The sequence below is a fragment of the Mytilus edulis genome, chromosome 8 (genome assembly GCF_963676685.1).
Source record: "Mytilus edulis chromosome 8, xbMytEdul2.2, whole genome shotgun sequence".
NCBI lineage: Eukaryota > Metazoa > Mollusca > Bivalvia > Mytilida > Mytilidae > Mytilus > Mytilus edulis.
This window is the reverse complement of record NC_092351.1, coordinates 9944279-9970180: the sequence shown is the minus strand read 5'-3', so window position 1 is coordinate 9970180 and position 25902 is coordinate 9944279. Positions and strand designations below refer to the sequence as shown.

The 25902-nt window shown below is 31.4% G+C and overlaps 1 protein-coding gene across 6 annotated transcripts in view; it reads left to right on the top strand.

Moving 5' to 3' along the window:
* LOC139484755 (cytoplasmic FMR1-interacting protein-like) overlaps positions 1–25902 on the top strand; it is a 59137-nt gene that overhangs the window by 6595 nt on the left and 26640 nt on the right. For 2 of the 6 annotated variants that reach the window (XM_071268675.1, XM_071268674.1), the window contains exons 6-25: positions 3201–3426; positions 3966–4070; positions 4883–5086; positions 6212–6235; positions 7540–7656; positions 8617–8694; positions 9178–9392; positions 12097–12241; positions 12559–12712; positions 13244–13326; positions 14998–15071; positions 15851–15947; positions 16255–16331; positions 18054–18162; positions 18703–18822; positions 19396–19595; positions 19810–19897; positions 21221–21364; positions 22026–22116; positions 25194–25324. In XM_071268675.1, coding sequence (XP_071124776.1) covers positions 3201–3426; positions 3966–4070; positions 4883–5086; positions 6212–6235; positions 7540–7656; positions 8617–8694; positions 9178–9392; positions 12097–12241; positions 12559–12712; positions 13244–13326; positions 14998–15071; positions 15851–15947; positions 16255–16331; positions 18054–18162; positions 18703–18822; positions 19396–19595; positions 19810–19897; positions 21221–21364; positions 22026–22116; positions 25194–25324 — 2482 coding nt within the window. Of the gene's footprint in view, positions 1–1112; positions 1295–3200; positions 3427–3965; positions 4071–4882; positions 5087–6211; positions 6236–7539; positions 7657–8616; positions 8695–9177; positions 9393–12096; positions 12242–12558; positions 12713–13243; positions 13327–14997; positions 15072–15850; positions 15948–16254; positions 16332–18053; positions 18163–18702; positions 18823–19395; positions 19596–19809; positions 19898–21220; positions 21365–22025; positions 22117–25193; positions 25325–25902 lie in introns of all 6 variants that reach the window. The other 4 variants (XM_071268679.1, XM_071268677.1, XM_071268676.1 and 1 more) reach the window with 3 other exon arrangements.

Here is a 25902-nt window from a genome sequence, read left to right as displayed (position 1 = left end):
AGAATTTCAAATTTTATTGTAAAAAAACTGAACTTTGATAAATGTCATGTTGCTTGTTTCTATAATTATTTTTTTTTCACAAGTTTGTTTTTCCCATTTACACATTTCTTTTCTTGCATGTATTTTCTCTAAATTGCAGCATCATTTCTGATTACTTTACAATTATCTTTTATTCTTTTCCATGTATGTTATCTGTGCTTTATATTGCCCAATGAATATGCTATTCATAAAAACTACCAGTAAAAATATGAAATCAGAAATATCATATGGATATTCATGAAATTAATGCTTATGAATGATATTTGCACAATACCAATCAACCTTGGACATATATATTAAAAGATAGTATGTCTGCTTTAATTCTTCAGAAACTTTTTTTTTGCTAAATCTGTTTTAATAATTAAGCATGTTTCTATTATGAAATCAGTATCTTTAGCTTAAAATTTCCTTGAATGGTATAATTTTTAATCTATTACTCCAGATATGTTTGATGTCATTGTTTTCACTGGTTTGAAATATTTGCTAGTTATATTCATTAGCTAAATTATCACAACTTGGAAGATTTTTATAGGAAATGTGTATAGTAGCTATAGGAATTAATAAATTAATTGTTTTATAGAGATTAGAAAGGGGCAGCACTTCTAAAAGTATTTCATACAACCTCAAAACAAAGATTTGTTGCTGTATGGAGGATACATAAAATCAACTCTCATTATTTGGAATGGGAAAAACAGAAGCTATTAAAATAAATTTCACAAAGAATTTCTTAAAAAAAGATTTAGAACAAAAATTTTCGGTTACTAAATTCTTAGTGGAGGATCATTTCAAAAAGTTTATTTTAGAAGAGACTATGTTTCATTTTTTTCTTCTTATAATCATTTTTTGATATAAATATTTAGACATCTTATTTGTTTCAAAATAATGAAAGTTGGTTATATTTATAAGCTAAAAAGGGTGCAGTGGTACTAAAAAGAATTTAAACATATCTCAAATGCAGAATTTGATTTCAGATTTTTTTTCCACAGGGAATGAGCATAGATCCATTCTTAAAGTCGTTGGGGTTGAAGTTCCAAATCATATCATATTATAAAACAGTTAATTATACTTTACAGCGTGAATCCATTGAACGATTTGGGGGTGAAGTGAAACGTTTGTGTCACATACAGAAAAGAAATGATTTTGTATCTGAGGCCTATTTATTGACCCTGGGGAAGTTCATTAATACATTTGCTGAGCTAGATCAGTTAAAAAATATGAAAGCCAGTATCAGAAATGATTATTCAGCATTTAGGAGGTGAGGGTCTGTGTGTGTGTTGTTTTGGGGACATTGCAGTTAGGGGATAGTAACTTAATTGTGTAGTAGCCTTGTAGTCTTGATCATGCAGATGCAGATAAGTTTAACAAATAATCTTATCTTAAAATCTTGCATAAAATGATTATTTATTTAACAAAAGAGAACTTCTAATGTTCCTGAAGAATGATTTTTTTCTGAATTAAAAGAAAATATAAATGAATAAATTTGGTTGCAGCACCCATTTACCAAAGATTACTATAATAATTGAAAGTTTTCTATTTTACCCTATATGTGTTTTATGAAATTCATTTAGGGTAATTTCTTCTTGACAACTTTTTTTTAAAAAGAGGTCTCCTCAAAACAGACATCTCCCTTTTAGCTTATAGTCATTATTTTATTAAGTTACCTTATCTGACAATTTTTGTTTTAGAGTAAAAATGTGTGTACAATGAACAATTTTGTTTTTGTAGACAATTATTTATTAATATATAATTTTCTGCATCTGTCTGATTGAGACTATTTGTTGTGGTGATCTTACTTATATTTAGAGGTGTTTAGTATCTGTCTTCCTTAGTTATAGCTATATTTCTTTTATATTGGTGTTAAATGATTCAAGAGCATGAATCTTCATTTAAATTATCTTTTTTTTTAATTCTTCGTTTAAATTCTTTGTAAAACATGTAAAATAATTGATGTTATTTATGCAATTATTCAATGTGAAATCTATTCAGTCCAATTTATTTTTCAGTTCAGCTGGCTCATATTGCCAGCGTGAACTTTTGTTTTTTAAAAGTAATCAAATTACAGTTTTAATGGCCTGTCAACATACTATACAGCACATACAAGTGTGCTCAACTCCAATCTTAATTGTCTAGGATTGTCAGTTCTCCTACCAAAGGTTGTGGTTCTGTCTGGTCACTTTGACTTCCTCCTCTTATAAAGACAAATTACCACAAAAAAAGCACAAAGTGGCATTAAACTCCAATCAATCAATCCATTGTAAGTCTATCAGTTAAAGTTGTCTGTTTAATTTTTTTTTAATTTACTCTTCTCACATTACTGGACTAACTTAAATTTATCCTTGCCTCTCTCATCCTTATTTTGTCTAGTGTCAAATATTTTTTTACTGATAATAAAGCAACATGAAATTTGACCAAAATGTTAATAAAGTTCTTGTAAAATCCTTTAAAAATTCTAATTTATCCAATCGTTTGATAAATAATAAATTTAAAATCACATTTCAGTATAAAGGTTTATAACTATTAGTCATGATTGCAATTACATGTACTACCAAAAGATGAAAATTCAATCCACATTTCTACTACAAAACAAATAAAATAGCATAGACACTTTCTAAATTGAATATCATATAAAAGGGTTTTCTGTACCGGTTCTTATAACTATTAATATAAATTGGTGAGTATTTTTCTTTTTTTTTAAATAACTTACCTTGCACGATATATTTTTTTCTATTTCTTCATTAAACTCTTGCTTATGAAGTATATCCTGTTGTTACTGCTGAAACTTATGTATTTATTTTCTTACTACTTTTCTTTAAAATTTAAATTATAGTTTCATTACTTTATTTACTCTTATTTGTTTTAATAAGTCTTTCATATGACTTATATATATATTTGTATGTATTGCTAAATTGTATTTTATTAGCTGTCATGTTTGGATACCTCATGTTAGATTATTTTTATATTTTTCAATGAATTTTAAGTTGTTGTTTTTTTGTGAAATGTTACTTAAATGTTACTTGGTTACCATGTACAAATAAGTTTTATTGTGTTCTATTTTGAAAAAATGAATTGAGTTCTAAAAACATTTGTGCTAAGAAATTTTTTAATTTGTTCAGAAATTATATTGTTATTATTGACATATTTAAAGTGATATGATATTTCAGGGCTGCACAGTTCCTGAAGGTAATCGCTGACCCACAAGCTCTACAAGAATCTCAGAATTTATCCATGTTCCTGGCCACACAAAACAAAATCCGAGACATGCTAAAAGAAGTCCTCCAGTCCACACCTGGTTATGAGGAATTGTTAGCTGATGTCATCAACATCTGTGTCAACATGTATGAGAGTAGATTGTATCTGGAACCATCAGAGAAATACATGTTGGTTAAGGTATGCCTTTCTACATTAAGTCATCTGACTTTGTAATAGGTAATGACTGTCATAGGAGGATACAATGTATTACTTTTAAATTTCAAGCTTCCTGGACCTTTTTGCTAAAAAAATCTCATATTGGTGATAGAGCAAACCCAACAGTCATAATGTAATACATTTAAATGAGTCAAAAACAAATTGCTAGAATAGAAATTTGTCAAAGAAGATAGGGAATTGAAATGATATATTTACTAACTTCATAGATAACTTTTCAACAAATGGCATATTTTATATAGGTTCTTTGATTATCCATTTACTTAGATTAATGCATTGCTTGTATAAATATGAAAAAATCGACAGAGTTAACATTGGTATTATCAAAACTCCCAATGCTATTCTACATCAACAGTAACAGACAACATGAACAAGAAACTGATTGTTTATTGTAGGCCAAGGACTGCAGTATTATATGTGTGTTAAATTATGTATTTTCAGTACACTGAAAGCTGAAAGTATCTAATAATGTATAATACAATTCAGTATTTTTTCTTCCCCAGGTGATGGCTTGTGGGTTGTTTATGATTGACAATGAACAAAATAACATCTATAAAATGGACTCCAAGAAAAGAATTAATTTAACCAAAATAGACAAATACCTAAAGGTAAGAATAAAATACTCATATCAAGTTTACATTTGGTTCCCCTTCACTGACTTGTGCCAAAATTACAGGCTTTGGACTTTGAAATTTTGTGAAAATAACAGTTTTACAGACTTTCATTCTCAAATATCCAATACTAAAAATGGTTTTAAGTTTTTTATTGGTGCGCACCAGGGTCCATACATGTTATTCCAACACACCTAGATTTCAAAATGTTTCCCATCCCCCTGTTACTTTCATTGTATTTTCAATCTAAATTATCTGCCAATATTGTAACATGAAAACAACTTGAAATCAAAATTCATGTTTTAACTGATAAAAAAGTTAAGAATCATAAAAAAATGGTATAATCGAAACTTTTATTTCCTTAGAAAATAAGTATTCATATCATGTTAATTAATTACTGATTGACAGATAGGGAAGAAAACTTTGCTTTGAATTTATCTTTGAACTTGGTTTATCTGAATTATGCATGTAATTATAGATTATCATTGATCATCTCAACGAGATTGATTTTCTCGCATGAGCCGGGACGGCGAGTTGAGATGACCAATGATAATCTGTTTATCGCTATTTTACCTATGACGACGTTGTCAATTTCATGTCAATTTCGTTAGCAACGCCACGTGCCTGCTTAGTTTCTAGCGATTATTGTCTATCTCAAGCGTGAATCATGATATGAAAAATTATCACAAAAAAAGATCAAAGGAAAAATGCACAAAATAGTGATAATGATGAATATTTTATTTCTTGCCTCCAAATAAAATATCAAAATTAAAAAAGCATATTTGCTGTAAATTTCTCTATTTTTCCAGCAACTTGAAGTTGTACCACTTTACGGAGACATGCAGATAAATCCATACCACTATATAAAGTACAGTATGAACTTTGACCCTGGAAAGTGGCCAGCCTGTGAATCATCCCATCCTAGTCCACAGTCTAACTTACTTGCCAATCTGGAGGCCATCCGTGAGGACCATATGTCATACATCAGTCAGCTGGCCCGTCACAGTAATGAGGTATATAGAGTCTTTAAGTTTGCAAGGTCTTTGATAAATAGTTGGGGATAGATTTTAACCGACAGAAAAATTAACATGACTTATAGATGTTAATTATTAAAAGATGAAATACCATATAGTACAAACCGAGCATTTAATTTTGAAACAATTAACAGTAAGTTTAAGTTTTTAAAGGTACAAAGTATTAAGGAATTCATTCTGTAAAACTATTAACAATGTTAAAATTTTTGCAATAGATAGGTTTTAAGAAATGTCAAAATGACAGAGTGCAATTATTAAGGAAATCACAAATTATGTTATGTTAGATAAGTGAATCCATTTCTTTTAAGTTTCTACTTTGTACTTTACAAATTATGAAAATGATCAGCAATAAGAGAAAGATATAGACTTGATAGAGTTGTTGTTATCGCTTGAGTGTTTGATATGACTTTATCAATCACTAATTACTCAAGCTTTATTTTGTGCTTGCTTTATCATATGAGTTGTTGCATATAATTAAAGGCTGGGAAGCGATGTTAAAACTAAGTCTAGTATTTCAAGGCATTACTTCTACAGCTTTTGTGTAGTTGACTGTTGTGTATTCCAAATGTACCTCATTACTTATATATGTATTGAAATTTAACACATACTTTGCCAAAATGTAGTTTATATTGTAGAACCATTTGCCATCAAATATTAATTTAGACACCCGGCCCCCTGTGTGGTGTCTACAACAATTCCAATCATTGGTTTTTAGTAACATTCAAATCAAACATAAGCATGATTGAAATGGGAGATTAGCATGATTGAAGTGAATAAACACATTTAAGCAACTTTGGAAATAGTTGACAAAATTTCCTAATTTTTCGTACTTGGAATATATCTACACTACCATGGTTTCAATTATTCATTCAGTAATACAAGAATTTAAATGCTAAGCCATTAAAATTGACACCTTAAAGCCATTGCAGAATGTTAAATCATAGTAATACATGTACTTGATTACTCAAAGTCAACGATATTTGATTCATATTCAATATTTTAAAATCTAAATCTATCAGTAAAATTATTTCTTAAATAATAATGTACTTATATTTGATAAAGATAGATTAAAAATAATTTCTATTATGCCCCCATGACTTTCAGATGAAATTACAAATGAAAAATGAGGTAGAGTATGCTAGCTCCTTAAAACAGTTACAGATAATTTGTCTTAATGGCCTTTATTTGACCTTGAATGGCATGTTACATCATCTGTTAACGGCTTGACGAATACTGATTTTCAGATAATGAAGTTTGTTCTTATCAACATGATCAATATGATTCTGTCTTCAATTCATATATTTTACTATATAGAGATGATTACTTTAAAGTGCTAATATCCTTACTTCATTTCAAAGACTAAGTCACTTCATTTATCTTTCACCTCATCATGTTAAGATTATTCAATTAGCTATTCTAAATGTCTGCTTTCTATATTTCATATATTTAGGATCTTTTTCCCCTTTATTAGAGATTTGTATGAAATGAATTGGAGTTTTCTGTTGAAATTAAAATAGCCATCCATAAAAAGTTCAGACTTGGGCTATACCTACAGTATTTTAGCTGGTTTTCACTTTTGATGAAATGTTGGTCCAATAAATAATAAAAAATTATCAGATCAAAAATAAATTTTATAAGATATGCCTTGTGTTTTTAGAGATTTAAAGAGTTGATCTAGCTTTAAAAACAATTTTGCAAAAAGAATATTGTTTTCTTATAAATCTAAATGAATGAATAATATTGCTTTGACATTAGGTATGAATGTGAGATCTCAAGTTGTTATACTACCGTTACCTGCATAAATGTCTACTTTCAAACTTAATCTCCTGGTACTTCTGAATCACTGTCATTTTCCTTCAGATAATTTATTTCAAGTTCATTTATTTTCTGTTTCATTCTTATCAATTTATTATTATTGTTAAATATAATTCAAAGCTCAAATGAATGATACATTGAATATTTTGATTTAAATTAATTTGGGGTTGGTATATAATATAATTGAGAATGTGTTAAAGATACAACATCCAAAGGACAGAAAATAGTCAAAGGTAATTTCACATTTTAAAAAAAAGTCCGAAATTAATACACATAAGGATCACCATGCATCATTTAAAAATAAACCAAGTTGAAAACATCTCATTTTATGTTTCTTTATAAATGCTTTTTTAGTCATACTTTATTCATACATATATCGTCCATATAAACATTTGCATTAAGCTGTATACCCAAATCATTAACACATTTATATTCTGTAACTTTAAAATAGCATAAGTAAAGTATCTCTTATGATAGATACTTTTAGAGCTGCCAAACACCCTGTATTAAATGTCAGTAGCATGCACATTACTCTAAATACCAGCGACTTTGTCGCTTTATTTAAAATTTGAATGGATTGCAACATTTTAACTTTAATTATCATACTCATTTTGTAGGCAATAACGACAACAAGAGAGGCTCCACGTACAGATGATGAGAATCGTGAGTTAACTGACCTAGCCCTGAGAGGGTTACAACTCATGTCTGCATGGACACAGCAAGTCATGGAACTGGTGGGTGGAAATAACTTTTTAGATTAATCTAATTTCTTTACCATTTTTATACATTCGCAAAAGTTTTAGTTTGTATATTGGTATCATGTTGTTGTCCTCGTCATCAGCGTCCTCTGAAGACAGATGATTTCCAGATAATAACTTTAGTATAAGTAAATAGAAATCAATAAAATTTCAACACAATGTTTAAAACCACTAAAGGAAGGTTGGGATTGATTTTAGGGGTTATGGTCCCAACTGTTCAGGAATTAGGCCTAAAAAGGGGTCCAAATAAGCATTTATTTTGTAGTTTCCAGACAATAATTTGTGTTAAAGTGAGGGAATCTATTTTGAATTATACCACAAGTTTCCAAAGGGATGGTTAGGATTGACTCTGGCATTTGTCTGGGGGTTATGGCTCAGACCGTTTAGTAATAAGGGGCTAAAAAGGGGAAAAACAAGGGGTTTTCTGGTTAAAGGACAATTGAAAAATTTATTTACAATTTAAATTCAGACTTGTATCAAGCGTGAATATTGTGTCCATTTTGGGCCAAACTTTTCAGGGTTGAATATCTGCAGTCGTATCCAGCTGCGCTCACCGAAGCAATTTATTATAGTTCCTGTCATGGTTAATTATTGTATTGTGGTACACAGCTGTTTCTCTATTTTGAGAATTGTCCTATGTGTTTGTTCAATAATACCATGCACACACCCTATTAAATTAAATGAATTCTGATTATCTTTTGAAGTACGGAACTCTTAATCTTCCTTGATATGGGTATTTCATCCACTCATCACAACTATTTATTATAGAAAAAAAAAATCAATGAAAGATAATGTCTTCCAGTTTGAGTATTATAAAACCACAAGGCACAACATTTGGAATTGCACCAATGAACATGCTTTCACAGAAAATAATAAGAAAAAGGTCTGCCATCATAAAAACAATCAATGATTATTTATATTTTCTACCAATTTCAGTATTCCTGGAAACTGTTACATCCAACAGATCAACATCAAAATAAAGATTGTCCTCCTGACGCTGAGGAATATGAAAGGGTAGGTACTAGGTACATACACTTACTTAAGATTCTCAATTTTATCTGTCATGTTTATTGTAAAAATTGCATGCATATCTAGTTTCTGATGATACTGTGTAATGTGAACCAATTTCAAAAAGTGTGAATGCCTGAATTCCTCTTTCTCATCATACAATATTTTTCGGTTTGCACAAGATATATGGATTATTTTTAAGTTCAAAAATTTTGTTATGGCTGGTACTGCAACATTTGCAGGATACATAATAAATATTCTTCACCCTATATTAAGAGCTTTATATGTGAATACATTTGTACAATATATATTTTGATGGGAAAATACTAAAAAAAAATAAGTATTATTTTGTGTAAAAGATTTCAGTATTTTTATGGTTTTGTATTTGACTTTATTCAAATTTGTAGGACTAAAATATAGTTTATTCTTGAACCCATGAATTACATAAAAGTCAACATGGAAAGTTTATCTTCAATCTTTTTTGTACAGTCAACTAGATATAACTACTCCAGTGATGAGAAGTTTGCCATCATTGAAGTCATAGCTATGATAAAAGGTCTACAGTTACTGATGGCCAGGATGGAGTCCGTATTCCTGGATGCCATACGACGTAACATCTACGCAGAGATTCAAAAGTTTGTACAAATCACAGTCAGAGAACCACTGAGGAAATCTGTCCGGAAGAAAAATGATGTCATCAAAGTGTAAGTTGTCCTTATATGGCCAGACATACATACAGGAAAACCTAAAATTTATTGTCATCAAAATGAGTTAAGATTTCTCGTCATGTCAATATAAGCATTAAATGTGCAATTATGGGATAATGTCTTGACATAGTTTTCAAGTTGATCTTAAAAAAATCATTATCAAATTTCTATTTCTTTTATTGAAACAATACAAATTTTTAGCTCACCTGGCCGAAAGGCCAAGTGAGCTTTTCTCATCACTTGGCGTCCGGCGTCCGTCGTCGTCGTCCAGCGTTAACTTTTACAAAAATCTTCTCCTCTGAAACTACTGGGCCAAATTTAACCAAACTTGGCCACAATCATCATTGGGGTCTCTAGTTTAAAAAATGTGTCTGGTGCCCCGCCCAACCAACCAAGATGGCCGCCATGGCTAAAAATAGAACATAGGGGTAAAATGCAGTTTTTGGCTTATAACTCAAAAACCAAAGCATTTAGAGCAAATCTGACATGGGGGTAATATTGTTCATCAGGTCAAGATCTATCTGCCCTGAAATTTTCAGATGAATTGGACATTTCGTTGTTGGGTTGCTGCCCCTGAAATGGTAATTTTAAGGAAATTTTGCTGTTTTTTGTTATTATCTTGAATATTATTATAGATAGAGATAAACTGTAAACAGCAATAATGTTCAGCAAAGTAAGATCTACAAATAAGTCAACATGACCAAAATAGTCAGTTGACCACTTTAGGAGTTATTGCCCTTTATAGTCAATTTTTAACCATTTTTCGTAAATCTTAGTAATCTTTTAGAAAAATCTTCTCCTCTGAAACTACTTGGCCAAATTTAACCAAACTTGACCATAATCATCATTGGGGTATCTAGTTTAAAAAATGTGTCCGGTGCCCCGCCCAACCAACCAAGATGGCCGCCATGGCTAAAAATAGAACATAGGGGTAAAATGCAGTTTTTGGCTTATAACTCAAAAACCAAAGCATTTAGAGCAAATCTGACATGTGGTAAAATTGTTCATCAGGTCAAGATCTATCTGCCCTGAAATTTTCAGATGAATTGGACATTCCGTTGTTGGGTTGCTGCCCCTGAAATGGTAATTTTAAGGAAATTTTGCTGTTTTTTGTTATTATCTTGAATATTATTATAGATAGAGATAAACTTTAAACAGCAATAATGTTCAGCAAAGTAAGATCTACAAATAAGTCAACATGACCAAAATGGTCAGTTGACCACTTTAGGAGTTATTGCCCTTTATAGTCAATTTTTAACCATTTTTCGTAAATCTTAGTAATCTTTTAGAAAAATCTTCTCCTCTGAAACTGCTGGGCCAAATTTAACCAAACTTAGCCATAATCATCATTGGGGTATCTAGTTAAAAAAATGTGTCCGGTAACTCGGCCAACAAACCAAGATGGCCGCCATGGCTAAAAATAGAACATAGGGGTAAAATGCAGTTTTTGGCTTATAACTCAAAAACCAAAGCATTAAGAGCAAATCTGACAGGAAGTAAAATTGTTGATCAGGTCACGATCTATCTGCCCTGGAATTTTCAGATGAATCGGATAATCGGTTGTTAGGTTGCTGCCCCTGAATTGGTAATTTTGAGGAAATTTTGCTGTTTTTTTGTTATTGTCTTGAATATTATTATAGATAGAGATAAACTGTAAACAGCAATAATTTTCAGCAAAGTAAGATCTATAAATAAGTCAATATGACCAAAATGGTCAGTTGACCACTTAAAGAAGTTATTGCCCTTTATAGTCAATTTTTAACCATTTTTCGTAAATCTTAGTAATCTTTTAGAAAAATCTTCTCCTCTGAAACTACTGGGCTAAATTTAACCAAACTTAGCCATAATCATCATTGGGGTATCTAGTTAAAAAAATGTGTCCGGTAACTCGGCCAACAAACCAAGATGGCCGCCATGGCTAAAAATAGAACATGGGGGTAAAATGCAGTTTTTGGCTTATAACTCAAAAACCAAAGCATAAAGAGCAAATCTGACAGGAAGTAAAATTGTTGATCAGGTCACGATCCATCTGCCCTGGAATTTTCAGATGAATCGGATAATCGGTTGTTAGGTTGCTGCCCCTGAATTGGTAATTTTGAGGAAATTTTGCTGATTTTTTGTTATTGTCTTGAATATTATTATAGATAGAGATAAACTGTAAACAGCAATAATGTACAGCAAAGTAAGAACTAAAAATAAGTCAGTATGACCAAAATAGTCAATTGACCCCCTAAGGAGTTATTGCCCTTCATAGTCAATTTTTAACAATTTTCTTAAAATTTGAAGATTTTCAATAACATTTTCCACAGAAAGTACTGTTATAGATAGAGATAATTGTAAGCAGCAAGAATGTTTAGTAAAGTAAGATCTACAAACACATCACCATCACCAAAACACAATTTTGTCATGAATCCATCTGTGTCCATTGTTTAATATTCACATAGACCAAGGTGAGCGACACAGGCTCTCTAGAGCCTCTAGTTTTGAATATAAAATAATTTTTTGGGCTTTATGAAAAACTTTACATTAATTGAGATAGTCATTTAGCTGATTTCTAATTTTGTTCTGTTCGCTGATGTAAATTAGGTCTCTTTACAAACATGGATATCCTAATCTTCATTGCTATATTATAAGAATATTCATTTATTGGCCTGACAGTAAGAAACACTTATGTTGATTTGTTTTGTACTGGCCTTTTTAGTATCATCCTTGCTGTAAGAGATACTTGTGCTGATTGGTTAAGAGGAGTTGAACCCCATGATGACCCTGCCATGAAAGGAAAGAAAGAAGATGAAGGCTTCAACATTAAAGTCCCGAGCAGAAATGTTGGTCCATCCTCTACACAGGTAAAATATTATACCATGAAGACAAGTAAACAGTAACAGTAGAAGAGCATTTCCAATCATTAAGGAAGACTTGCGCAAATATAGTACCCATCAAAATTGATAATAATTTATGCAAGATATAATGATGGAAATGAATATATGGTCTGAAAATTGGTGGAAATGTTCTGTTTGCATATCCTAAGTAAGGGCAGAGACTTTGACATATTGGTCATCTCCCAAGAAAGACTTGTGGTGTAATTTTTTTTAAAATTGAAAATGAAAGTGTTGCGCTACTGTTAGCACTCAGTTTATATCTTAAAATCCGCTTTCCTTTTTAGTTGTATATGGTACGTACCATGTTAGAGTCGCTGATTGCTGATAAAAGTGGAGGAAAGAAGACCCTTAGGAAGGAGATAGATATCAACCATTTACAGATCATAGACAACTTCCATAAACAGTCATTCTTCTGGAATTATATACTCAATTTTAATCGTAAGTCATTTTCTAATCACCAAAATAATATCATACTGAATTAAAATGATGAAGTACATTTAAATAGCCCCACTTTCATGTTGAATTTCAAAGGCTGGTAAAGTTTTTACACACCTCCTACAGAATTACTTATTGAAATTTACCAGCAGTAGAGATGAAAGCTACAACTCGAACTTAGGGACAATTCTTGCTATCTTTTCCATTTGTGTCCAAGGAAAAACAGATGATTTCATAGCTCCTTTTGATATTAAATTGTTTAATTATTTTTTCTGAATAATTTAAAATTGTGGTTCTCAGATTATATCCGTAGAATGTGTTAACCTTAAACAGTAGCAACCATTTTAGGAACATTTATTGATGAAACAAAAGTTATCTACCCTGACAATATATTGACTCCTCTTACATAAAACTTTTACAAACTTATTTTATGAATTTAAAACTGATGAATTATTATTGTTAATATTTTGTAGATAACATGGATTTACTTGACTTTCAGTTTCTGTAAAATTCCTTTATTTTTATATTTTTCAGAATCTCTACACAACTGCTGTGATTTATCACAGTTATGGTACAGAGAATTCTTCTTAGAGATGACCATGGGCAGGAGAATTCAGGTATGTCCTGTTACCAAACATTTACTTTACAATTAACATACACAAATGTACTTATAACAATAAAAAGATGTGGTATGATTGCCAATGAGACAACTCTCCACCAGAAAGACCAAATGACGTAGAAATTTTTATAAATTGCATATATATGTCATCTAAATAAATTTTGTCAGCTCAAGCCCTGCATCTATTAAATCAGAGTGAACTATAATATTTTGCCACCTCTCCACATCTCATTAATATATTCTGTTATAGTCTCTGCACATGATGTCATCTAACACTGAATATATATTAACAATGGGAACCAACCCTATCTAATTTTCCTGAACTTTTTTCTTAAGAGAATTCTACAATTTTTATACCCCCGCTTTAAAAAAGGGGGGGTATACTGTTTTACCTCTGTCTGTCCGTCCGTCAGTCCGTCCATCAGTCCGTCAGTCCGTCAGTCCGTCCATCAGTCCGTCCGTCAGTCAGTCCGTCCCATGAAACTTTCGTCACATTTTTCTCAGGAACTACACATCCACCCTTTCTGTAATTTGGTATCAACATTTATATATGTTAGCCATACCGTGTGATGCGTTTTCAGATTCATCACTTGACAACTTCCTGTTTACCGAACACTTGTATGATTTTACACATGATAGCCAAGTTGAAAATTTTCGTCACATTTTTCTCAGGAACTACACATCCACCCTTTCTGTAATTTGGTATCAACATTTATATATGTTAGCCATACCGTGTGATGCATTTTCAGATTCATCACTTGACAACTTCCTGTTTACCGAACACTTGTATGATTTTACACATGATAGCCAAGTTGAAAATTTTCGTCACATTTTTCTCAGCAACTACAATACAAGGATTTCTGAAATTTGGTTTCAGGATTTATATAAGTCAGCTATACTGTGTGATGCGTTTTCAGATTCATCACTCGACAACTTCCTGTTTACCGAACACTTGTATGATTTTACACATGATAGCCAAGTTGAAAATTTTCGTCACATTTTTCTCAGGAACTACAATACAAGGATTTCTGAAATTTGGTTTCAGGATTTATATAAGTCAGCTATACCGTGTGATGCGTTTTCAGATTCATCACTTGACAACTTCCTGTTTACTGAACACTTGCATATTTTTACACTATTAATATTATCCACTTGCGGCGGGGGTATCATCAGTGAGCAGTAGCTCGCAGTTTCACTTGTTATTCCTCCGTCGTAGCAGGGTGGGCATGAGTTTAACCCTTGTCCGTCTGTACATACCAAAATTAGTTTCTGCCCTCTAACTTAAGTTTATCTCAACCAAATGTTATGAATCGTATACATAATGCTTCTAATCACAAAACACAGATCAAGAATAAATTTCGGTGGTGTCAATTTTACCTTCTGTCTTTTTACAAAGGGAAAAAATTGTTGAGTTTTTTGTTTTCGTTCTCTAACTTTAGTTTGCCTCAACCAAATGTTATGAAACTTATACACAATGTCTATTACCACAAAACGCAGATCAAGTACAGATTTGGGTTGTGTCACTTTTACCGATCTTTAGTAAGGTCTGTTTATAATGGTATGTGCAAGCAGGAGCATCATCTGTGTCCTATGGAAACATTCCCCATTTATTCATTGTATTATTTTAAAGTAATGTAAAAAGGAATAATATAATTGATGTTTCTTGTAGTTTCCAATAGAAATGTCAATGCCATGGATATTAACAGACCACATACTGGAGACCAAGGAACCCTCTATGATGGAGTGAGTACATGTGATTTAGATTTTCTGTTGTTTATTTACAGTTTTTTCCACATTATAATCAAGTCACATGTTTTTATATTCATGAACCTGTAAATCTATATTTTCATCTAAATTAGAAAATTTTAAGTCGTTTAAATATGTTTTTGATTGATAAAATGACTGCTATAAATTATAACTAGGCTATGTTTGACAAAGATTTTTATGCTTCATTTATGGGCATTATGTGTTTCAGTCTGGGTGTCCATTTGTTCATCTGTCTGTTTGGTTAAAGTTTTTGTTCAAGGTAGTTTTTGATGAAGCTCAAGTCCAATCAACTTGAAACTTAGTACAAATTTTTCCTATGATATGATCTTTCTAATTTTAATGCTTAATCAGAGTTTTTACTCCAATTTCACAGTCCACTGAACATAGAAAATGATATTTAAGTGGGGCATAAGTGTACTATGGACACATTCTTGTTCTCTCATACATATTTTGTATGTTAAAACATAATACTGTAAATTCAGAAATTATTGCGAGGTTTTTATTATTGCGAATAATACGACTGAGTTGTAAACGCAATAATTAAAACCCGCATTTTGTAATATTTTAACTGAATTAAGCATGACTTTTCTCAAAATCGTAAAAATTAGAATCGCATTCAAGTGTAAAATGAGAAAATCGCAATAATAAATGCACGCAATAATTTCTGAATTTACAGTATGTATGCCCTATAATTTTGCAATAACAAACTTTTTCATGGCCATATTCTAACATCAGTTCTACTTCATTTTTTTTAGATATATCCTGTACCCTCTAGATCTATACAATGACAGTGCTAACTATGCCTTGACTATGTTCAGACAACAGTTCCTGTATGATGAAGTAGAGGCAGAGGTGAGTAAAATACAAGCCAGTCTGTAACTGACTTATATAGATATCTTATGTCAATGACTGTTGATGGAAGAACATGATTGTTTTTACAGAAGATTTATTTTAAAGAACATATATATCTCTTTATATCTTCCTGTATCTTAACATCATTTAAGTAAATTATATATCTTCTATGTCTGCATGTATAACTGTATATACGTAATTATATTTCATGATTTTATGAAACAAAAATAAGTTTTATGCATGCTTTTGTTAACACAAATATTAATTTAATCCGATAATTCATATTTCTGATGTATTTCATTTACAGGTTAATTTATGTTTTGACCAGTTTGTATACAAACTGAGTGACCAGATATTTGCCTACTACAAACATCTTGCTGGCAGGTAAGTTGACTAACTATTGTTGGGAGATTCCACCTATGTTTTTTTGTAATTTTATGCAAGCAGGTATGATAGAGATATGCTAGTGGGATAAATAAATAAGTGATGTAAAAGTGACCTGAGACCATCTCTTACTACAGAGCTGGACAATGAAAATACATAAAGGGTCTGAAAAGTCTGATGATAAAATGAGTGATAAACAAAAACTGACCTGAAACTAGTTTTTGTCGAGCCTGCAACTTTTGTTGCAGAAAGCTCGACATAGGGATAGTGATCCGGCGGCGGCGGCGGCTACGGCGGCGGTGTTAGCTCACTTCTTAAAAGCTTTATATTTTAGAAGGTGGAAGACCTGGATGCTTCATACTTTGTATATAGATGCTTCATGTTACAAAGTTTCCGTCAGTCACATGTCCAATGTCCTTGACCTCATTTTCATGGTTCAGTGACCACTTGAAAAAAAAGTTCAAATTTTTTGTAATGTTGAATTCTCTCTTATTATAAGTAATAGGATAACTATATTTGATATGTGCGTACCTTGCAAGGTCCTCGTGTCTGTCAGACAGTTTTCACTTGACCTCGACCTCATTTCATGGATCAGTGAACAAGGTTAAGTTTTGGTGGTCAAGTCCATATCTCAGATACTATAAGCAATAGGGCTAGTATATTCGGTGTATGGAAGGACTGTAAGGTGTACATGTCCAACTGGCAGGTGTCATCTGACCTTGACCTCATTTTCATGGTTCAGTGGTTATAGTTAAATTTTTGTGTTTTGGTCTGTTTTTCTCATACCATATGCAATAGGTCTACTATATTTGTTGTATGGAATGATTGTTAAGTGTACATGTCTAGCGGGCAGATGTCATGTGACCTTGACCTCATTTTCATGGTTCAGTGGTCAAAGTTAAGTTTTTGAGTTTTGGTCTTTTTATCTAATGCTATATGCCATAGGTCAACTATATTTGGTGTATGGAAATATTTTATGATCTTTATGTCAGTCGAGCAGGTTTTATTTAACCGTGACCTCATTTTCATGGTTCATTGCACAATGTTAAGTTTTTGTGTTTTGGTCTATTTTTATAAGTAATGTGTCAACTATATATATTGTGTATAGAAGCATTGTTAGCTGTACCTGTCTGCCTGGCATCGTTCATCTGACCTGGACCTCTTTTTCAAGGTTCATTGGTCTTTGTTTAGTTATCTTGGTTAATGTTAAGTTTATGTGACAGTTGTAATAAAGCTTAGCTTTATACTTAGGACTATCAACATAATATCAATGATTAGTATAGAAGGCGAGACATTTCAGCGTGTGCACTCTTGTATGAAAATGAGATGGACTATGAAAATACATAAAGTATCTCAAATGATACTTTTTGTTTACTTCATCAATTACCAACCAAGACTCCAGCTAGCTTGAATTACAAAAATCATTAATTTTTTTTTCATTAGTCAATTTATGCAATAGCACAATATTCTACTGACATTAAAACTTCACCAAAAGCCAAATAGCAAATAGCAATGATTTGTCAAACTAGAATAAAATATCTATATAATGAGTTGTGATTTCCCCCTGTGATTAATACTATATATATGATATGAGATGTACAGCAGGAGGAGGCAGTTGTTTCATTTGTGAGTTACTTACCTTTGGTTCTGCATAATGTTTGGCTAAATTCAAGGCAGAATGTGTCTGTTGCTGTATTTTTTAGTTATTTCCCTTTGTTACAGCATCATGTTGGACAAAAGATTTAGGGCCGAGTGTGTCAGTCAGAATGTGAAGATCAATTACCCAGTAGCTAACAGATATGAGACATTACTCAAACAGAGACATGTCCAGGTAATTATGTCAGAAAACGCAGATTTTTGCAGGGATGAATTTCCATTTTAGAAGTTTGTACATGAGAAGGATTGTATTTTTACAGTAAAATGTACAGAACTTCAAGGCAAAATTGGATTCCTCAAAAAAAAAAGGGGAAAAGGGGGGGGGGGGGGGGGGGGGTTTGAGGATGCTGGACCTTGGTTGTTAAATTAAGATAAGATGCAGGTATACATCATAATAGCTGCCAAGTTTGAGGCTATAATAAGTTAATTTGGTTCATTTTACCATTTCAGTGGCATGGAACCCCTCAAACATTGATGCATACCAGTTCGACAAAAATTTCCAGTTATATCATGTAATGAACAATTCAGAAAAAGAATTTTGTGGTTATCTCTTTCTAGTACGAAGGAGATGCTCATAAAATTGTGTTTTACTTAATTATGATGAAAATAACATGGGACTTTCCTAATTTTCTTTAAAAAAAAATATATTTTGTTTCAAAAAAGATAAATTACATCTTAAATAAATGCAACACACCAGTTTTTCTGTTTATTTCAGATTTTAGGACGATCCATTGATCTAAACAAGTTGGTTGGACAGAGGGTGAATGCCTCACTTCAGAAAGCTTTGGATGTTGCCATATCTAGGTTTGAAGCAGGGGACATTACTGGCATTGCTGTTAGTTTATTAAGATAAATTTAAAAGTTATTTTCCTTGTAGTAAAAGGATTTAACTTTTGTCTCAGAATTATACCATTTATATTTCTTGCATACAGGGCTAAAGAAGATAAACTTGAAAATGGAAATGGGGAATGTGTCAAAGAGACAACAACTCGACCATAGAGCAGACAACAGCCACAGGCCACCAATGGGTCTGGCACATTAGTTGTATCTAGCACTCTAACAGTAATATCCTTATAATACTTAATCATGTACTGTGGACTCATTATTATTTGTTGGACCAATTTTAATGGATTTTGTGGGTACAGGTGAACCAAGATTTCAAATGTTCAACGAATTACGAATTTACCATCAGGTTGTATGAAGATTACAGCAAAACCATGAAATCACATATCCACACAAAAGGCAAGTTTTTCTCAATCCACGAAAATTGGTACCCATGAAAATAAATTAATAAACAGTAAAAAGGAATTTGCTTTAATGGATAAATTCAAAAGACACAAATACACTAATACATGAATTCATACAGAAATCGGTTATCTTAAATTTTGTTGTGCTTTTTGTGTTTTAGGAGCTTGAGGGATTGGTTGATTGCAATAGACTGACACATAAGTTGATGAGGAGATATTTGACCTTGAATGACTTTGATGCCATGATGAGAGAAGCTAACCATAATGTATCAGCACCATATGGGAGAATAACTTTACACGTGTTCTGGGAACTGAATTATGATTTCTTACCAAACTACTGTTATAATGCTGCTACTTCTAGGTAACTACTGGAATTTTTGTCAATGAGGTCTGATAAAAAAATATATTAATTTAGCTATATAGATATTTTCAAAACGCACTGATAGATTATATGTGGCTAGTTTGAACTTTTGTTGAATTTAGTAGCCTTTCAAGATTAAAAGTATTGGTTAAATTTTGTTCATATGTGTTTCATAGACAACAAGTATTACATTTTGTTAAATTTTACATTTTAGGTTTGTGAAAACCAAGTTACCATTTGCTCCAGCAAGTCAGAGAGAAAAACCACCAAATCCATCTCCATTTTATATATGGGGTACAAAGGTATATACTGTAAAGTTTTAATTTTGCCATGGCATTTATTTTCTCATGTTTCCATGTTTTGGATAACATTCAGAAAACATTCTCTCATTGATTGAGACATGAAAAATAAAACCTTATGAACAGTTTTGGCCTTTGAAATTGAGAAATTTTATCTCTGTGAAAAATATAATTATTTACCCCTATTTAAAAAATAAGGAGATGTGGTATAATTGACAATGAGACAAATATCAACTGAAGTTCAAATGGAGTAATAATAGGAAACCATACATTCCACATGTTTATGATTGAATCAAGCCTGATAGTATTATATGTAATAAAATATAGTATTAATGAATGGGTGTTTTTATAATGGCCTTGTTATATGTCCAAGGTCTGTAATAATGGTTGAGGAAGTCTGTAATGGTCCGAGGCCATTATTACTAACCGAGGACATATAACAGGGCCATTATAAAAACACCCATTTCTTAATACATTTATTAACCAACTGAACAAAAGTGTATGTGTTGCTGCCAACTTGATGTACTCTCTAACTCTTTTAATGACAGTTTAGTTTGAAAAAATAATTTATTCACCATGATAAAGCTTTAAATATACCAAATATCCAAAATATTAAGTTGAAAGAAGTTATGTGTTGAAAAACAGGATGAACAGTGATCCCTTTATATGGTTCTTTAATGTTGGTTGCTGGTTACTAAATTAAATAAAATACAAAAAGATATTATACTCTTTACAACTTGATTTTATTATCTTTATTAAAAACTCTAACTGGGCTTAATACAGACAAACTGGGCATTAATACAGGTCCATTACAGAAAATATGTCATTTTTAATAAACAGTCATTTTTGGCAATAAAGTACTTAGTTGGTTAATAACAGATTTTACATATCTATCAAGCTTAACTCCATTTATTTTATGTCATTATGGCTATTCCATTATTGCAGGATCTTTTTAACTTAATAAGGCTAATGTAATCAAAAAGTCCATTTGCATTTCTCTGCAAGTGATCTTGATTAGTTTATACATCTTTAAAATATTCTGTATTTTTCATCCATTTTTTTTTTTTTTTGCAATTCTCAAATACCATATTGGTGTTGACAACAAATCTTTGATGGTATCTGTTTGATTTTCTATTCTTAAAGATTTAGAGCTTGACACATTTTATATTTTGTAGACCCCTGTCAATTGTAGAAACACTTTATGATGACGTTTGGTTATACTTGTTGTTGAGATTTCCTGTCTAATGGATGTATAACTCACATGTATTATTTATGATGCATGGATGATCACTAACCAAACTATATTATGCTGTTATTTAATTGTAGGCCTTAACCAGTTCTTACAGTGCAATATACAGCTTGTACAATGGTTTTGTTGGACCTCAACATTTCAGGGCCATGTGCAGACTTCTAGGCTATCAAGGAATAGCCGTGGTCATAGAAGAACTACTCAAAATTGTCAAAGCATTGGTAGGTACAAAAGGGTTTTTTTTCCAACAAGGGAGGTAATGTGAGTGTTTAATGTCATTGATCTTCTCAGCATGGATTCTGAAGGAAACTTTTGTGTATGATTTATTGTCAAGTTAAAATCAATTTATTTCTGTACTTACAGTCGGAAGTTACAGTATGGATGAATAATCCAGCTTTCTGATGTAAAAATTGAATTTTACAATATGTTAAATTAAGTAGGATATTGGCAATATATATAAAGGTGATGTCAGCATGTATTTTACTGAATGATAAGACCATGTAACCATTGTACCAACAATATATAATAAAATACAAATATGCGTTGCTGCACTGTGCAATAAGACAATAGTAATGAGAAACAGAGATAAGGGTATATTTTATACTTTTTAAATTATTTTAATTAATTGAGTCAAACAATTAGTCTTCTTTGTTTAATAACTTTAATATCTGATTTAAAAATAAAGTCAGAGTTATCTTTCTTACTCTAGAATAAAATTGTAATTTAAATCAGTGGTTTGTCAAAACTGACCTTCTTGATAATTACACCTAAATATTGAGAAATGATTTAGATAAATAAATGAAACAAGATCAAATGATATGTGATGGAAAAAAAGAAATATTTGGCATTAGCATTAGCATACTGATTTTTTTTCTATTTCAGTTAAAAGGAACATTGAGAGACTATACAGAAACTTTATTTAAAGCTATGCCTCAAGTTTGTCGTCTTCTAAGATATGACTATGGGTCACCTGGTAAGCTTAATAATAGCAGTTTAGAATAAGCTGAATTTTTTTTAGTTTCTGTGATGTCCATTTTACAGATATCAGTGTGACTGATTGCCCTCATATTTAAAAAAAAATAAACACCTATTGATTATTATTCTGTTGTCCTTTAGACTTTTTTTGTTATTTTTATCCTTGGGTTGCTATCTTATTGACAATGTTTTCCATAAATCATAATTCATAGTTGAAATCAGTTTCTACAAAACTATGCACCTTATTAAGTTGTATTGATTTTCTGTGGTGTCTATTTAATATGAAGTTCAACTAGATCAAATATCTCATATCAAATATCCATGATTCAATCTAATGTAAAAGATAGTTTTAAAGTTAAATAATATTGAGCATATTGAAGTTTTTATTTTTCAAAATGAACATAGTTTATGCAGTTTAGTATGTAAATGTACATAAGAATATATTCAGAAATAAATGGGGGTTGGCATACACAATTATTTGTATATCCAGCTGTCTCTACATGTGCCTTGTAACTACAACTCTCCTTTGATGGCTTGTCAGATATTGATGAAACTTTACACAGTTGAAGAACACAACCTGATAATATCTGTTGATTTTTTCAACTTTGATTTATAATGTTGCCTGTGTTTCTTACTACCAGGGGTCGAATTTAAGCTTTTTTGTGTACTGGCCAGCCGGACAAGTGGACTGAAAACTCTACTGGTCCGGCTCCAAATCTACTGGTCCTGTAAAAATGACATTAATTTGACAAACACTAATATAAATTTTTCACATATTGTACAGTTCATTAAATTCCGATCTACTATATAATGCAACCATTCACGATCTTTTCCCCATGATTTTTGGTATTTGCGTTTCCTTTTGTCACTTTCGTATACTTTATTTTGATCTTCCTTTTGATTTTCAGTTATCTTCGGTTTAACTCCTTCCAAAAATTTCCACATTTTATATTGTTGTGAAGGACGCTCACCCACGGTCGACACTCGGCTAACCGAGAGATTGGTCGGTTAATCTATATTGAATATGCGGCTATATCGGCGGTTGGTCTGTTAATCGGGTTGGCTAAAGTCTGTTAATCAGGTGTTATCGAGAAAATCATTGAAAGTTCAGCATGTTTCATAGTATAACTTTCTAAATATACTTTCATCATAAAAAGTATTCATGTCTAACAAAACAATTCAATGTACTGAATTTAGTGGTGTAATTATTATTTTTCAAGCTTCGATGTACGATCTATAAAATGAAAAGGCGGGTTACTCATCATTAAATTTATATACATTTTACACACATAGAATGTACACAAAATGACACATTGGTTAAATTTACTTGCATTCAATATTTTTAACATCGAAAAAAGAAAGGCATTATGTTTGTTAACCATATTGATATCATTGTGTGAAAAATCTACACGAAAATCTGTATTTTGGTGACATAAATCAATCTTTATTTAAAACCAAGTCTGTTAATGGGTCGGATGTATAAAACCTGGTCTGTTAATTGGTCTGTTAAGAGTTATGAATGGCAATAAAAGTATAATTTTATTGCTATATGGGGTGTTATCTGATCAAATGAGTAGGCTCAAGACGAGCGGCTAAAATATACGAAAACAACACATGAGCAATGAAACATAACATATACGGAAACAACACATGAAATTGAAAATTGATAAAAATGGTTTCAAAAAGTGTAATATTAAAGTAATATTAATTTCATCTAAGAATGATCGCATATATCATGTTGATTCTGTTTAATTGTCATGAATGACACAAATTTGTCATCTACATTGGTAACCTGTATATAAATCAGAGATAGTAACTAAACATCAGTAAGTAAAATATATTGGGATGACAAAATATGAAAAATAAAGAAAGAATAATGAGTAAGATAAATAAGATGTAGAAAAAAATGACATAACAATTTAAAGAATACAGAAATAAACAATACCCCCAATCCGGACCCTCATGGTATACACAAGAATCTGGATGGAAACGCGGAATAAAGAATAATATATAAGGACAGAAAAGAGTGATACATTGCTAAAACCGAGAGAAAAAGTGACACACCCTTCAATAAAATGCAAAGAGAGTCAAAATAAAAATGCTCTTTCTAGGATACTGGGCACCGTATTGTCATTTTTGTTTACTCAGGAACATCTCATTCTTAAATTTTTCAAGGGGGAATATATAAAGGTAGCAAAATTATTGTCGTGGCTAAATAACTCTTAACTGACACAATTTCAATTGTCCAACCCATTAAGAGACTTTATTCCCATAATTTTCACTAAAACGTGGTATTATTCACGTTATTTTACAATTATGAAATATTTACTAATGTCAATTTATTTTTTAGAACCACAGTACTATTTTTTGTCCTTTAAATGATATCTAAATTTGTTTGTTTTGCCTTTTATTAAAAAAAATGCTATGCGTATAAGCATAAATACTACATACTTGCGCGACGCCTTTTAGTTTTACTGAAAACTGCGCAGACTAAGAAATGTTTTTACAAGTGCAAAATGTTCTATGATAGATATCATTTTGTCAGACACTTTTCTTTTTTTGATTTGGTTCTTATAACATGCCAAAAATCTGTATATTTAATAGAGTTTGACATTAAATTAAGTGTTTTACTCTTAACAGACGTATAACCAACCCGATTAACAGACCAATCGCCCATATAGCCGCATACTCAATATAGATTAACCGATCAATCTCTCGGTTAGCCGAGTGTCGGCCGTGTCACCCGAGATATTAATTAACTTGATCAATTGTAATACCACCAGTACCGTGTAATTGATTTCACAGGTAAATTGTTTTGTAAACAAACAGAGATTGCGATGCAATCAGTGATTTTTATCGACAAATTTCTACTGGTCCGACGGACCACCAGCTGACAAAATCTACTGGTCCGACGCAAATTTTACTAGTCCCGGACTACCGGACTAGCGCTAATTTCGACCCCTGCTTACTACCATTAATTGATTGCTTTCATATAATAGTATCCCATATGCACATTATGAGGAGTTGACAACATCCTTACAGCTCTTAAAACATTTGTCAATTTATGTATTTTAGGTGTGATGGGATACTATCAGGCACAGTTAAATGACATGATACAGTACCCAGATCTGAGGACAGAAGTTTTCCAGAGTTTTAGAGAAGTGGGCAATAGTGTTCTGTTCTTCATGTTGATAGAGCAAGCTTTGGTAAGTAAAACATATATGTTACCTATTAGATCATTATTAAACATGATGCATACCTCTCCATTATGAGGTAGTGCTACTTACCTTTACTTTCATTTGTCTTTTTGCTATTCGTTCTTTCAAAAATAACTGTCTGGACATTCTATGGTACCTACAGATAACCTGATCAATACATGTACAGCCCCTATAATATTAATTCCAGTTGACATACTTTTGGCTGAATTGCTACTCCTTAACATTTAAAAATTTCCTCTAACAGACTACTGTCATTTCTTATTTAGTTCTCAGTAGTACTTAGAAAATCTGACAGTATATTTGAACCCGTTTCAAGGTTTAAGGTGGTACCCTACACATTCACTGAAATTTATTTGGCTCGTCTAATTTTCATAAAATTTTGACAAATGATTTACTTTGACCCTATGACAAAAATATAAAAATTTCCAAAAATTTGAACCAACCATTTTATCAGAAAAATTACACTGGTTATATAGCAGTTTGACAAACACTAATTTTGATCATTGAGAAGCTTGAATTCCTTAAACAACATGATGTAATTAAAACGTTTAGCTGATTTTACAGAG